The following is a 15,852-nucleotide window of genomic DNA, read 5'->3' as shown; positions in this document are numbered from 1 at the left end:
CAAAAGTTGCTTCTTGGCAACTATTTTTACTTCTTTGAATTGCAACAAAACCTGCAAGTTCTCTTTAAAAGGCCTTTTGGTGTTCCAATATATTAAATGATAGGTTCATTTGCACCCCTTCTTCCCCAGCATCAAATAAAAAAGATCCCAGGTTTATTTTATGTACATCAACATTTCATTATGTTCTTTTTACATCAAGTGTATTGGGATCTGGCATTTCAGCAGCACTTAGCAGTGCCTGGTACATAGTAGGTACTTAAATGTTGATTAATTGATTGATAGTCCGGGTTGTCAGATACAAATGAGACCTGGAAAAAGCTTTGCAGACCTTAAAACACTATATCAATGTTATTTTATTTATACTACTAACACACTAAGAAAAATTTCACTATTCTTCCTCCCAATCTAGAAAAAAAAATCATAAAATTAGAAAGGAAAACAACTAGAGGCCAGTTAGTTTAATCCACTTATTTTTTTACAGATAAGGAAATTAAGGCACAAAGCATCTCAAAGTCACAAAGCTTAATAAGAACCTACATATCCTAATTCCTTAATCAGTGCTTTTTCAACATATAGCATATACATTCCTGAAGCTCTAAAGTCAGTCTGTCCTTTAAGCAGATACCTGTTTGATGTTTACTTTTTTGTGGCAAGAGTTTACAATGCTGTCTCTGACAAGAACATACAAGAAACTATTCTTCAAAATATCTTTTAATGTCATCTCTAAAATGAACTCTGTATTAGTTACAGCTAGCATTTATATAGTGCCTTGAGATTTGCAAAGCACTGTATGTATGTATGTATTATATGTATGTGTATATATTATGTTCACAACAGCCCTGTAAGGAAGGTGCTATTATAATATATGGTTTATATAAATTTGTATATATGGTTAGGATGTATGTGTGTGTATATACATATATATATGTATATGTCCCTAATAAGGCAAAACTGAGACAGTAAATGATAAGGTAAAAATAGGGTCTATGTTTCATAGTGAAATGGATACCTAATAGCCAGCTTAAAGAAATAATAATCTTTATCAGTCTATCTAGTTTTAAATTGGAACACAGACTTGGCAAACAAATGCAAATGTAATAAGATGTTCACTTATTAATTCATGAATGAAAACACTTCAAATACATGATGACACAGTGACAAACAAATATTTCAAGAGACACACATAAATAAATATAACAAAAGCATCTACTCATAGATTCATATGTATTTCCCAAGTTAAATATATACATAACAAAGATGCAAGTATAAAATAAAATACACACATAAATACTAGAACTTACACAGGTAAATATGTATATACACTTAAAGCCACAATGCTCACATATCTACACACAGAGATATTCCAATATTTAATATTTTATGGAATAACAATATGTGGCCATACAAGCCAGATAGTTACAATAAGCTAAACGTTGTTCTAAATGTCCACATATCCCCACATTTGTCTGAATGCTACTGATCACAAATAAGCAACAGTTCAAAATCAAACTGAGTTTAATAAAACAGTGCATTCATTATTCAAAATAACATAGACAGGCAAAAAAACAGAGTCCAAAGTCAACTTCCTTCCTCACTAAGTTTCTCAAAGCAAGCAGCAAACTCTGTAGAATAGCACAAGGAAACTGATAATCTCAGGAATGAGCAACAACACTCACCATAAGAATGGCTACGCCACAGCTAAGGTCCATTTACTGTTAGAAACCACCAAAGAATAGCAAGAAAGCAAACTAGATTCTTAGTGAATTCAACTTTGAAAAATGAGGCACAATAGAAAGGCATAGCTATTATAAATTTCCCTCTTTCTCACTTTGCCCTCTGTTTCCAAAAGGGGCTACATTCTTTTCACTTTAAAGGCTCTGCTACCACCTGGCTGTGGCACTGCATCATGGCTGGGAGAAGCAAAACTGAAAAAGCTATTGCTAGGTTCAGCTGCTGTGGGAGAGCCCACAAAAAATGGTCTGAACTGGAAGTCTCCATCCCCACTGCCCCAGTTTCGAACTGGTGTCATATCCACAGGAAACTTGGAAGTATTCCCTGGAGAGAGAAAAAAATAACAGAACAGAATTCAGATACCTATTTCCTTGTAGATCTATAAGAATATATAGGTAACAGGCATTGTGTAAATATTGTTGACTGAAACCTGAAACTCAATCCTCTGAGAAGAAAATATAATCCTGATAATAGTAAGAGAAGGTCTGTAATCAACTCCAGTGTGCCTGACACACATTTTTGTTTAATTATTCAGTCGTAGCTAGCCTCTAATTCCCTACAAATAATAGTCTGGGAAAGTAAAAACATAGTTTAGGGTAGAACTTGAAAGTGCTTATGATTATCACAGAATTATAGAGTTATGTGGGGACCAATTTTTAATTGGGGAGTGTTAGCTAAGTGGCTCACCGCAATATTGGGGCAAGAAAGGAGACCGGCAGCCTCCCTCAAAACAGAACAGGATTTATTTTAACAAGAACAAACTTAAAAAAAAAAAACATAAACAGGATCAGTAGGATCAAGGGAAAGGAAACAAAATGGGGAAAGGGAAATTATACAACCTGAAAAAACTACCATCCAGGAATCAGCTGAGAATATACCGCAGCCTCTTCCAGCTAGAATGGGGGGGGGGGGAACTCCCTTCTCCCAGCACCCCGACACAGTCCCCAGCCAATTGGCTGGCCGCTCTGACGGTCACATGACTGCCCTCACTAGGCTTCCAATCATTATAATTTTGCCAGGCCTATGTGGTGAGGTGCCAGCGCCATGGCAACGGCTACGACCAGTGGGTGGAGCACCATGCGGTTTGCGGAGCCCCGGGCCAGTGCACACTGAGGTTTTTCTTTCAAATTCTAGCCAAAAGATGGGGTCATAAAAATCTCAAATAACAATTAATTCTTTACAGTTAAAAGGGAACCTTTACAACGTTCACCTTTTTTCCCCAACAAGGTCCTTTGATTATAGGAGGTGTTTAGTATATTTTAAAATCAAATAGTACATTTTTTCTTAGATGATTCAGGTTCTTATAGTGTTTAGTAATATTCTGAGCATCAATCCTCAAAGTACATACAGTTCTCTATAGATGACTGAGACTGAACTGAAATATATTGCTCCAAAGACATCCTATACAAGTTTTGTTTTGTTTTAGATATCTGATATAATGTAATATTCTACCATGGCCTCCTTTCAGAAAAAATGAAATCACCTCTTTAATGAGACAAGGGTGAAGGAAATAGTATTATAAAGCATCAAAGTGATGTGAGAAAAGGAAGAGAGAAGAGGGAGCTCTCAGCAAATGGACTCAAATTTTTGGTTGTCTGAGGCAAGGTGCTCTGCTAAAAGCAGGGAAAGAAGGGTTGTCATGGGAGGTTTGAAGAAGGATAAAAAGGTCTGCAATACTTTCAGCTTACAAGTTTTAGCCTGTGCAAGTTAAATATTAATTTCCATCACTCTAAGTGTGAAATATTGTACCATGACCAATAAGGTTACATTCTGTTGTCATAGCAATATTGACATCCTTGTTATAAGGAAAACCAAAAGACAAAAGGAAATTGAAGCTAAATGGAAGGATGGCATACACCTTTGTAGAGGAAAATAAGGAAATTAGTAAAAATTGACTTTTTCATGTATAAAAAGGTAATAAGTGATATTTCATGTAACATATAGTCATTTTCTCTTGCAGTGCTCATGACAAGCATAAGCAAAAAAGACTACCATGAGGGGCAGCTAGGTGGCGCAGTGGATAGAGCACCGGCCCTAGAGTCAGGAGTAACTGGGTTCGGATCTGGCCTCAGACACTTGACACTTACTAGCTGTGTGACCCTGGGCAAGTCACTTAACCCCAATTGCCTCACTAAAAAAAAAAAAAAAAAAAGACTACCATGAAGATAATTGCAGCTTAGAAGAGACAGAGAAATTCTACACAAAGAACCTAAGAAATTCTAAATTAAATCATGTTACTATTCAGTGACTTCAATGCAAAGATGAGCATGAGAAAGACGGAGACAATACAATGGAAAATATGGTTCGAGTTTTAGAAACAAAAGAAACTAATAATTTTAGACTACACTGAAACCTCATACCTAAACATCATATTTTATTCTAGTAGAGTTGGAAGGTGCAAGACATGGTAAGTACCTAGGTAACATCACCAAAACATGATTACATTTTCTCTATCTAAAAAGATGGGAAACAACTGGTTGCCAATGTGAGAATCATTTCTGTATTAGACCATTGACTTCTTAGAACAAAAATCAAAATGAAAATCAAGAAGAAAAATGGGAAGAAAAGATGGCATGCAACTGGAATTATTTCAATCTATACAACTTTTTAAAGCTACTGACACTGAAAATGGGAAATATTATACCAAAAAGTTTAACCAATATAAAAAAGTTGCCTCTGAGTAGTCAAATGAAACTAGAAACCAACTCAGCTAACAAAAACTTGGTCTCCTTACTTAAAAGAGAGCAAGAAGCAAAAGACAACCCCATTTTAAACTATAAACTCATTCATAAACTCTTATGAAAGAGCATAGTAAAAGATCATAAACAGTCTGACCTCATAAGCCAAGTGAGAAGGAGTGATAGGAAACTCAGCATGAGAATTAATTAAACCATATCATCCTGAGTATTTAATAATGAAACTAGGATAAACAACAAAGAGGTATAAAATGGAAAAGATCTGCCAAGATTTCTACAACAATCTCTTGTCTCCATCAATGTTAGTATAACCAAAAGATCTGTACAGACAGTTCTAGCTTTATGTAAATTCACATTACACAAATTTGACTTTACATAAAGATTTCTAAATGAAATTTCAGCCAGCCACCAGTGATAAAGGCTAGGTACAGTGAGTGGGGAAGGGGAAACATATTACATACCTGTGTTAACTTTACTGGGCAGTACTATGCATACTTTATCATTAACTTTAGCTTTTACTTCATAGTTCTGTTTATTATCATGGTACACCATTTAATATGTCTGCATTTTAGCACATTTTATGACTTGTATAAAAGCATTATTTTGTGTATACCTTTGTTATATAGGCTATGTGAAGTGGGTAGGTACGGGCAAATTCTAACCCTAAATCTGACAATGACTCCAACTTTAACCTTAATCCTCACCTTCTGACTCCAACTGTAACCCTAAACTTACCTCATCTGAATTATGTAAAAATTGCTTTACAAAGAGGTCTGGGAACATTCCAGTAAAGCAAGAACTGTCTGTACTCTTTTCTAAAATCCTATTCACATCCTTAACTTCTTTCTTATTAATTTTGTGGTTAGATTTATCTAATTCTGAGAGGGGTAGTTTGAGGTCCCCCATTAATATAGTTTTGCTATCTATTTCTTCCCATAACTCACTTAACTTCTTCTATAAGAATTTGGATGCTGTACCACTTGGTGTATAAATGTTTAGTATTGATATTACTTCATTGTCTATGGTACCTTTTAGCAAGATGTAGTTTCCTTCTTTATCTCTTTTTGTTGTTTTGTTTTGTTTTTTCAAAGCAATGAGGGTTAAGTGACTTGCCCAGGGTCACACAGCTAGTAAGTGTCACGTGTCTGAGGCCAGATTTGAACTCAGGTCCTCCTGAATCCAGGGCCAGTGCTTTATCCACTGTACCACCTACCTGCCCCTATCTCTTTTAATTAGGTCAATTTTTGCTTTTGCTTTGTCTGAGATAAGGATTGCTACCCCTGCTTTTTTGACTTCAGCTAAAGCATAATATATTCTGCTCCAGCCTTTTACCTTTATTCTGTGTGTATCTCTCTGCTTCAAATGTGTTTCTTGTAAACAACATATTGTAGGATTCTGGTTTTTAATCCACTCTGCTATCTGCTTCTGTTTTATAAGAGAGTTCATCCCATTCACATTCACAGTTATGATTACAAACTGTATTTCCCTGCATCCTATTTTTCCCTTGTTTGTATTTTTCTCTTTCCTTTTCCCTTGTCCCTTCTCACTAGTATTTTGCTTCTGGCTCCCTCAGTCCACCCTCCCTTCTATCAGCCCCAGAACTGTCTGTACTAACAATTGCCAATATGTTTTATAAGGAATTAGAAATGGCATTAAAGAAAACAAAAATAGGAAAATGGGGATCAGATAGACCAGACCTAAATATGCCCAGAGGTGGGACATGCTGAAAGCATTGATACAATTAAAGCAAAGATTCTTAAGACATCTGAAAGAGAAAATAACAATTAGGAAAAAAAAATCATACATTTAGCAGCTTCCCCCCAAAAATGAAAAGGCAACCCATATTACATATACTAGAGTGGTTCTCAAGTTATATCAAGACACCTAGTGGGTATATACACACACACATATACACACATATAAAATAACAAAGGTCTATCAGACAGTACCACATCAAAAACAATGTTATGGGTAGAATACAAGAAGAGATCTGAGTTCTACTTCTAGTTCTATTGGTAAAAATCCTAGAAAAAGGAAAGTACAATTATAGTGTCAATTACATTGACTATTTTATCATAAAGAAAGTAAAATGGCCTACTCACCCATCTTATATAGCTGCTGGTTTAAAGGATAAGCATTGGGGGCAGCTAGATGGCGCAGTAGTTAAAACGCTGGCCCTGGATACAGGAGTACCTGAGTTCAAATCCGACCTCAGACACTTGACACTTACTAGCTGTGTGACCCTGGGCAAGTCACTTCACCCCCATTGCCCCGCAAAAAAAAAAAAAAAAAAAAAAAAAAAAAAAGGATAAGCATTGCTTATCATCACACCCTGCCCTTACCTGTTGGAAAGCCAAAAGCAGCTGGCTGAGAGATCATGGATGGCTCCAGAACTCCTTCATGATTGGCAAAGGCAATGTTTCGTAATCTAAGGCTATCATAGAGACCCTGAAGTTTCTGATATTGGCGATTGCGCTCCATGAGTTTCTCAGAGATGTCACTGAACTTTTTCTTATACTCCTCTAATACTTTCTTCATAGAGGTGACTTCCCCTTTCATAGAAGTCAGCTCCACATCCTTACTCTGAATCTGCTGAGTATATACCTTCTCCATTTGTTTCAGATGGCCTTCAGCCTTGCTGAAATTATATTCTTGATAAAGACGTTCTTGATGTACCTATTCAGAATGAGAAAGGAAAAAGTTATTAAAGTAAAGAATAAAAATTTTACTATCTTTATGATATGGGGAGAAATATGTTGTAAAAGTTTGCAAAAGTGACAGAAATAAATGAATGCACAAAGAAAAAAAAGCTGTCAAGATAATAACTTTAACCTCCAGAACTGAGTTAAGGCATGGTTATTCTTTTAATAAGTCTAACCTTGACCAATGTAATATTTTCCCCTAGTTATTGCTTTTTTTGAAAAAGCATATGGTCCTATTTTCCTTTGAAGTTTTTTTCACTGATAACGTGTTTCAATATACCATAAAAACCCCTAGAATACTTCTAGTTGCTGACAGCTGAATCCTCCTCAACACGTGATCCCTGAAGATAGTTAAGTAAAACAACCTAAAAAGATGACAGCAACTGATAGTATCAATGAGTTAGTATCAATATTCTCCAATGTTTTCCAAGTTATGTTGCCATTCAAAGTTGTCTTTATTTACCTGTTATAGGAATTGTATGTATTGTTCTTTTGGTTCTGCTTTTTTCATTCTGTATCACTTTATACAAATCTTTCTCTACTTCAATGAACTCTTTATATTCATCATCTCTCATGGTACAGTATTAGTTCATTAAGTTCAAATGCCTCGATTTATTCAGACAGACTTCAATTCCTAGATACACAATTTGTTTCTAATCTTTTAATAGTAAAAATTGACTTATTAGGAATACTTCATACAGATGGGTCTTTTCTTGTCAATAACCTCATTGGGGCATAAAATCAGTAATAGGATCACAGGGTTAAAGGGCATGAATAATTTTCTAACTTTTATTGCTTGATTCCATAATCTTTTGGAAATATTTAGGTCAATTCACATTTCCACCAGCAATGAATTAGTGCAATTATTCTTGTAGCTCCAGAAACACAGATCTTCAGAACTGTTTCAATCTGCATTTGTCTCATTAGTAACAATCTTGAGCATTTTAAATACCATTCTTTGTCTATATTTATATTCATTAATCACTTATTAATTGGGGAATGATATTTAATCTTATGTGTCAATTCTCTGTAGATTCTACATGTCAGACTTTTATCAGAGATATTTGTGTTAAGATCTTTTCCCAGTCCTTATCTTTTCTTATCACTGATGAATTCATTTATTTCTACAAAAACTCTTTATTTTTATAGAAAAATCATTTATTTAGTCTTTTGTATAATCTTCTATGTTTTGGTTAGCTACATATTCATCCCCAAGCCACGGTTTTGAGAGATATAACCTTCCATTCTCCCCTCACTTTTTAATAGTGACTTTTTATATTTATTTCATTTATTCATTTTGAATTTATTTTGTTACAGGGTATAAAACAAATGAATATGATTTCAGCAAAAGATTGTACTTCCTTTTTGTGGACCAAACTAGCTAAGTATGGATATATTCATCACCAATGAGTAAGCTAGCAGCTTGATGATGAATTCTTTGGCCATTACAACACATGCAATAAGAAAAAAAACAAAATAGTCCATGGTCCTATGTGGCCCCTCACGCTTCTTCTGCAGTGATGGTGGCAGAAGAAAAGGCCAATGTTGCTAAGAATAACAGAGTTTTCAGGCTGTCTAAAATATTAACTTCACTTTTGTCAATTTAAATATGAAATCTTTATGCAGAAACCAATGAATAGGCTTGGTACTAAAAGTAATGAATCACATCAACAATGACATGTTTATTATAAATTAAATCAGAAGACAAAAGCAAGTTGTAGCTAAATAGAAAGATAGTTTAACAGCTTCTCCTTGGAGAAACCAATAAAGGAGCTGACACAGTTTATGTTATCATGTATCCAAAAGCAAAAAGCAATATTTCATAGGACACTTGGTCATTTTGTCTTGCAGTATTCATGATAAGCATAAGCAAAAAGATAATAAGGGAGATAATAGCAGCTTATGCACCAAAACCTATTGCTGAGAAGAAGGGAGATAAATTCTAAGAAAGACTTATTAAGACCCTCCAAAGATGTTTTTTAATACATAGTAACCTTAATGCAAAGGTAGGGAATGAAGAAGATGGAGAAAAATGTGTTCTAAAACATAATTCAAAAGTAAGAAACACACGGGGGCAGCTAGGTGGTGCAGTGGATAAAGCACCGGCCCTGGATTCAGGAGTAACTGAGTTCAAATCCGGCCTCAGACACTTGACACTTACCAGCTGTGTGATCCTGGGCAAGTCACTTAACCCCCATTGCCCCGCAAAAAAAAAAAAAGTTAGAAACACAAAAACCCAAAGGTAAAGAGATTACACATTATGTTTCATGCCTGTATATTGATGAATACTTTCTTCAAGAAGAAAATTATAAAGTTCCGGACATGGTAAAACACCTAATAAAATCACTATAAACAATGAATGTTACTATATTTCAACAAGAAATGGCTAATTACAGATGTGGGAGTAATTTCCAAATGAGCTGCCTATGTATAATGAGACCACTAACATGTTAGAACAAATATCAAAATCAATGCCAAATTAGAAAAATGAAAATAAGACTATATGACATGTAATTGAGGCAATTCTAACATGTTGTATTTTTAAAGGCTGTTGAAGCTGAAAAGTGGGAAATTTATAAAGAAACAGACATCTAAATAACATAATTTCCTAAAGCAGTTCATTGGCCCATGCATCCATAGATCTATCACTTAAGAAGTCTCAGAGGGGGCAGCTAGGTGGTGCAGTGGATAAAGCACCGGCCCTGGATTCACAAGGACCTGAGTTCAAATCCAGCCTCAGATGCTTGACACTAGCTGTGTGACCCTGGGCAAGTCACTTAACCCCCATTGCCCCGCAAAACAAAACAAAAAAATAAGTCTCAGAGGACAACTAGACCAACCCCTTCATTTTAGAGATGAAGACTTTCTTTGCCAAACAGAGAGCTATATCAATAAAGGATGACACCTAGTTTAGAATATAAACTTGTTTGTAAAATCTTGCAGAAAAAAAAATCTCAAGGACAAGGACAGGGAAAAATTATGATCAATACTATCTTATAAAACAATAAAAAGGAATAGTAGGAAAAATTAATTTATAGAAAGCTTAGAATAATAACCAACCAGATCATCTCCTAAAACACTAAAGGATCAAATTAGAAGGCTGAACAAATAGAAAAGATACTTTAAGATTTCCACAACAAATTATTTTATTTTCTCTGTAAATGACAGTTGGACCACCACATTTTGGACATTTCAATCCCCAAAGTATTTTATGAAAAAACAGAAATAGCTTCAAGGAAAGCCAAGATCAAAAAAGGAACTGGACCCAAGTATATACAAAGGAGGTCTAAGCTAAAAGCAACAGAATTTTTAGGATGTTGAAGTATTGATTCTCAAGATGTCTGACAAAGAGGAAGATACTAAATGATTAGAAAAAACACGGGCCTCATAACTAAAAAAAGGCAATCAAGAAAATATCCAAAGCTACCATGGCAAAGACCATTCCCATTTCTATATTTCAAAAGAACCCTGTAGATTTACTTGGTCCTCTGTTTACACTATTTTCAGTAAATAGCAATAATTTATTGAAAGATAGTATTTAGGTGAGAAACAGTGTGTTGTATTCCATGGAGAGCAAGCCTCTAAGCCAAAAGGATCTGGTTCCAAGTCCCAATAAGGACACATGGCAGTGACCCTGGGCAAATCACTTAACCTCCCATGATTTGGGGCAACACTATTAAAAGGTATCAACCTTCATTAGTAAAAGATGTTTCCTCACATAGGATTTCCCTTTAATAAATCAAATTATAGATTCATTCCTTAAGGTATTAAAACTATAGTTTCTAAGATGGTCTCACCAAGCTTTCATCTCCATCTCTGTAGTCTTTTTTTTTTGGGGGGGGGGTGCAGGGTTCAGGGGGAGACAACTGGGATTAAATGATTTGTGCAGGGTCACATAGAAAGTAGGTGCCTGAGGGCAGATTTGAAGTCCTTCTGACTCCAGGGTAGGTACTTTATCCAGTATGCCATCTAACTACCCACCACAGCCCCTCACCCCCACCTTTTCTTAAATCTTGTCTTCCATCCTTGCATTCTTTGATTTTGTTCAGATGTTTGTTCTTCTACCTCTTGTCATTACTCCATTTATTTAATGCTGCCTTCTACAATCAACATTCTACTCTTGTTGGTAGGTTTTCCTGCCTCAAGTCTCTCCCCACGCCAGTCTACTCTCCATTCAGCCACAAAAAATGATTTTCCTAAAATCCAAGTCTGATCATGTCATCCCCCTACTTGATAAACTCTAGTGGCTTCCTATTGTCTCCAGGAGCAAATACAAAATGCTCTGTTGGGCTTTTCAAAGCCCTTCATAACCTAGCCCTCTCCTGTTTCCAATCTTCTTACACCCTACTCTACAACATTTACTCTTCTTTCCAGTGGCACTGGCCTCCTGACTATTCCACAAATAAGCTACTCCATCTCTCAGGTCCAAGCCTTTTTTCTATCCCCTATGCCAGGAACACTCTCTCTCCTCTGCTTTGACTACTCACCTCCCTGGCTTTCTTTCAATCCCAGCTAAAATCATACCTTCTACAGGTAGCCCTCCGTAATTCTTCTTTATCCTAATGTTTTCCTTCTGTTAATTATTTCCTATTTATCCTGTGTATAGCTAGCTTTGTACATATCTGCTTGCACGTTATCTCCCTCATTAGATGTTAAGTTCTTTGACAGCAGGGACTATCTTTTGCCTCTTTTTGTATTCCCTACAGTTCTGGCACATGGTAGGCATTTAATAAATTTGTATTAAATTGAATTGAATCAAAAAGTCCACTGATTTACTTAGATTTTCCACTGTCTTTTCTACTTTGTCATTTATTGTGGTTATATTCCCCAATTCTTTGGTTAGTGACCCTATTTCCTATTTTATATGGAGATGCCAGCTCTTCCTTTATATCTCTTATTGTGATTCTAAACTGCTCTGAAATTTCCTTTACTCTGTCCATTATCCCTTTTAGAAGTGAAATTATTGCTCTTCTGGAAATTTCTCCTTACCTGCTTTTATTACATAGTATTTATTCATTTTTTGCTTTTTTTGTTGTTCATTTTCTTCCTAGGTTCTCTCTATAAAGGTTCTTTCTTTTCTCTTTTTTCTCTGTTATTATTCCTTTACTGTATTTGGTAGTAGTTTCGTTTTTACTTTGAGTTGGTGTAGAAGAGCGGGACTTAGAGATCATTCACTCTGTCATCTTGACAGAAATTAAGCTTTCCTTTTCTGTGGCAAGTTTAAAGAAACCAGGTTTATACTTGGATAACTTTTAAACGTTTCAGCACAAGACTCAAAAGCATTCTCTACTTTTTGTTGTTCTTGATGATATTCAGTCCTATTGGACTCTGTGGCCCCATTTATGGTTTTCTTGGCAAAAGATACTGGAATGGTTTGCCATTTTTTTCTCCAGTTCATTTTACAGATGAGGAAACTGAGGCAAATAGGGTTAAGTAACTTGCCCAGGGTCGAGAAGCTAATAAGTATCTGAGGCCGAATTTGAACTCGTGAAGATGAGTCTTCCTGACTCCAGGCCCAGTACTCTGTCTACTGTGCCACCTAACTGTACTGCTCTTGTCATTACTCTATTTATTTAATGCTGCCTTCTAAAATCAACTTGCTACTATTATCAAATGCTGTTTTCCACCAATATACAGTGCAACAAAAGCACAATCAGGTAGACCACCTTTACAGTTAGGATTTTGACCTATGATGATCCGCTTTAAGATTCAGTTCCAGAAAAGTTTTGCATGAGGTAGGAACTGCTTGACATGATAAGTATTAATACATAGTCATGTTACTGTCTTTTTCTGTGCCTTAGCATTCCTTTTGTAAAAATGGAGTTAAAGTGTTTACCTAACTCACAGAATCTATCATGATTTCTGATCACAGTTCTTAGATCAAAGTTAACTTAATTTGCTGACATTTCAAAATTTAACAATGTGGAATCACAGATCCAGGGAACTTTATTATAATTGCTAAATAATGTAATCAGGTCAATTTTTTCTTAAGGATCCTCTTTTGTCCCTGAAGAATCTTTGTCCCACCCATCATCATACTAATTTTTAAAATCATAGGGAATCCCAGGCTCTTTTACATCTCATATTTATCATTACAGATTTACCAGATTTCATTTACCCCTACTAAGAGGATAAATAATAATACATTGTTCCTTTTCAATTATATTATACCAGCATATGATTGTGATGTTACTTCATGTTCTTATAAAATGTGCAAACATCGTCATAAAAGCAACTTCTGGGTAGTTTTAATCCAAATACATATGTAGTACATGTTCAAAAATATATAGTACCATTTCAAAATTAAAAATTAGAGTCCTCAAAACATTCATGATTTAAACAAATAAGAAGAAACACACATACATTAGCAAACAGAAAAGTTCCCACAAATAGCTCAAGGCATAATCTTTATAAAGGTGAAGTAACAGCCACAATTTACCTGATATGTCCAGAAGGCCAATGCTCGGGAGCTAATGTCCAAAACAATTTCTGGTCTCAACCCTGCCAACACCATGGCTTTGTATTCCTCTGTTGGACTGAGCTCGGTTCGAACAATGTCTAGCTTACCAGAAAGGGTACTATTGCAGGCAGGGCAGACAGCTGGAGACCGACTGAATTCACCACTGCCATGTTGGTCACAGAAGATGTGTGAGCAAGCAGTTACCCATGCATAGCCAGAGAGCCTGATTCGACACTTTCGATAATTACAGAGCAACATGTCTTCACATATAGACATATTTCAGTAGTAGTAACAATTCTCTCAGGCTCCAAAGCGATGAAGGGAATTCTAAGGAGGAATCAAATGAGATATGAAGTTAAACTTTAATGTCAGAAAAATGGAAGAATGAATAAGACTAACAAGCCACTTGTGCTTTGTGCACAGACAGTACCTCCCTAGTAAAGTTTTATAGTGGAAAGTGCATTGAATTGAAAGAAAGATAAGAGACTGGGTTTTGCCACCCATGTATTTTTTAATGTCTTTTTAACAGTCCTGGCCTCAGTTTCTTCATCTATAAAATACAGACTAGAAGATCTCAGCTCCCTTCCATTTCTACTGGTCTATGATTTTATCACAGAAAAATAGATTTAGAGCTTGAAGGAACCTTAGGGACTATCTCATTTTCATTAATCTCCAACTCTTTAAATGAGGAAATTGCAACCCAGATAGGTTAAGTAATTTGCCCAGGGCCACACAAGTAATAAATAGCAAAAATGGGATTCCAATCCAGGTTCTCTGACACCAAATTCAACATTTTTTCTCTTTTTATTTTTTTGAGAGTTGGGCCTACTGTCAAGAATATGTGAGTTCAAATTCTGCCTGGGACACTTACTTGGCCCTGAATAAGTCACTTATCCTCTGGCTCAGTTTCCCCAGCTGTAAAATTAGGACAATAGTGTTCCTATGAGGCTCAAATGAGATTTTTTAAGTGTCTGGCACATAGCTAGCACTTAATAAATGGTTCTTCCCTCCCCTTCCCCCTATATCACACTGCCATGAGGAAACCAATAATTTTTATCCAGTAGACACAGTAGACTGAGGCACAGAGACTACACAGACGTTTAGTAGCAGAACTGAAAGTAGAGTTGCTGGTTTTTGACTGGCATGGCTGGTATTTTATCTCAAAGCTAGATACTACTTATCCACAGGTCTGACAGCTTAGTTCTCTTAGTTTTTATATGACAAGCCAAATTAAGACTAGATACCCTGCCCCAATCCGCATCTCTAGAAACAACACCCAATTGACTGAAATGAGATGGTTGGTTGTTTGGTTTTTTTTAAATAAAAATTGATCAATCTTGCCAAAAATCATTTGGTTTCAAGTTGTAGACAAGCATGTCCTCACATGCAAGGGACCTCATCATTTGGCAGAATCCCATAGGAGCTACTGGGACACATCCTAGTGACTAGGTCACTCTAAGTAGGCAGCTCAATTTTGAATTCAATTCATAAAACTCGGTAGAACAGGACCTTTGATGCTGCCTAGGATGGAAGACCTGGAGCAAGTTCCAAGCTAGACTTGATCTTTCTCCCCTGTAAACAGTGGGAAAGGAGTTGGGTGAGAGGCGAAGGCTGTCAGGCTGGGCCTCCAAAGTGCCTTCCAATTCTAAATTTAGGATCCTGTGACTAGCCTCAGTTTCCTCATCTATAAAATGAGGGGGTTGGAAGGCCTCGGATGTTCCTTCCGGCTCTAGAACTAGAATCCTCTTCAGCTTTTATGAAAAGCCTACCGAGGGTCAGGCCCAGAAGCCCTGAGGGGGCCGGCGAAGGAGCGCGAGCTGAGGTAAAGCTCACAAGGCCTCAAGTAGAGGCCTCCTGGAGGGGTGGGGGAGGTGAAGACGGTGGGAGGGTGGACTGCTCCGAGACTTTCCACCAGGAGGAGCGATTTCCAGGACGGAGCAGGATGCTGAGAGGCCTGGGGAAGGGGCGGGATTTGATTAAGGGTAGGAGGATTTTGAACTCGGGGTCCAGTATTTCATGGCAACTTCGAACTACCAAATAGAAAAAATTAACACTTTACTTGAGCCCGCCAGGAAGAGAAAGCGCGGGAAAACACCGGGCCTACACAGCGCCCTCAGCCGCAACGAGCTTCTCTTCTTTCTCTTCCTCCTCTCCCTCCCTACAACCAGCCAAGCTACGCATGCGCTCCGTCTCCCTCGAGCCGAAACCAAGCGTTTTGTACTGCGCGTGCGCCACGTCTCCGGCGAGATATATGCGTACTTCC

At 36.7% G+C, this 15,852-nt stretch overlaps 1 protein-coding gene across 1 annotated transcript; it reads right to left on the bottom strand.

Annotated features, from left to right (window-relative positions):
• Positions 1-1,291: 1,291 nt before the first annotated feature.
• On the bottom strand, positions 1,292-15,735 carry CCNB1IP1 (cyclin B1 interacting protein 1). Its single transcript, XM_043988822.1, has 4 exons — positions 15,649-15,735; positions 13,569-13,916; positions 6,770-7,103; positions 1,292-2,055 (listed from the first exon to the last, which is right to left on the bottom strand). The coding sequence occupies exons 2-4, from the start codon at positions 13,863-13,865 to the stop codon at positions 1,853-1,855; spliced, it is 834 nt and encodes a 277-aa protein (XP_043844757.1). The 5' UTR covers positions 13,866-13,916; positions 15,649-15,735; the 3' UTR covers positions 1,292-1,852.
• Between the last annotated feature and the right edge of the window lie 117 nt (positions 15,736-15,852).

This window comes from Dromiciops gliroides, chromosome 2 (genome assembly GCF_019393635.1).
Source record: "Dromiciops gliroides isolate mDroGli1 chromosome 2, mDroGli1.pri, whole genome shotgun sequence".
NCBI classification, from domain to species: Eukaryota; Metazoa; Chordata; class Mammalia; order Microbiotheria; family Microbiotheriidae; genus Dromiciops; species Dromiciops gliroides.
The sequence above is the reverse complement of the archived record's forward strand: the minus strand, read 5'-3'. Positions and strand labels throughout refer to the sequence as shown.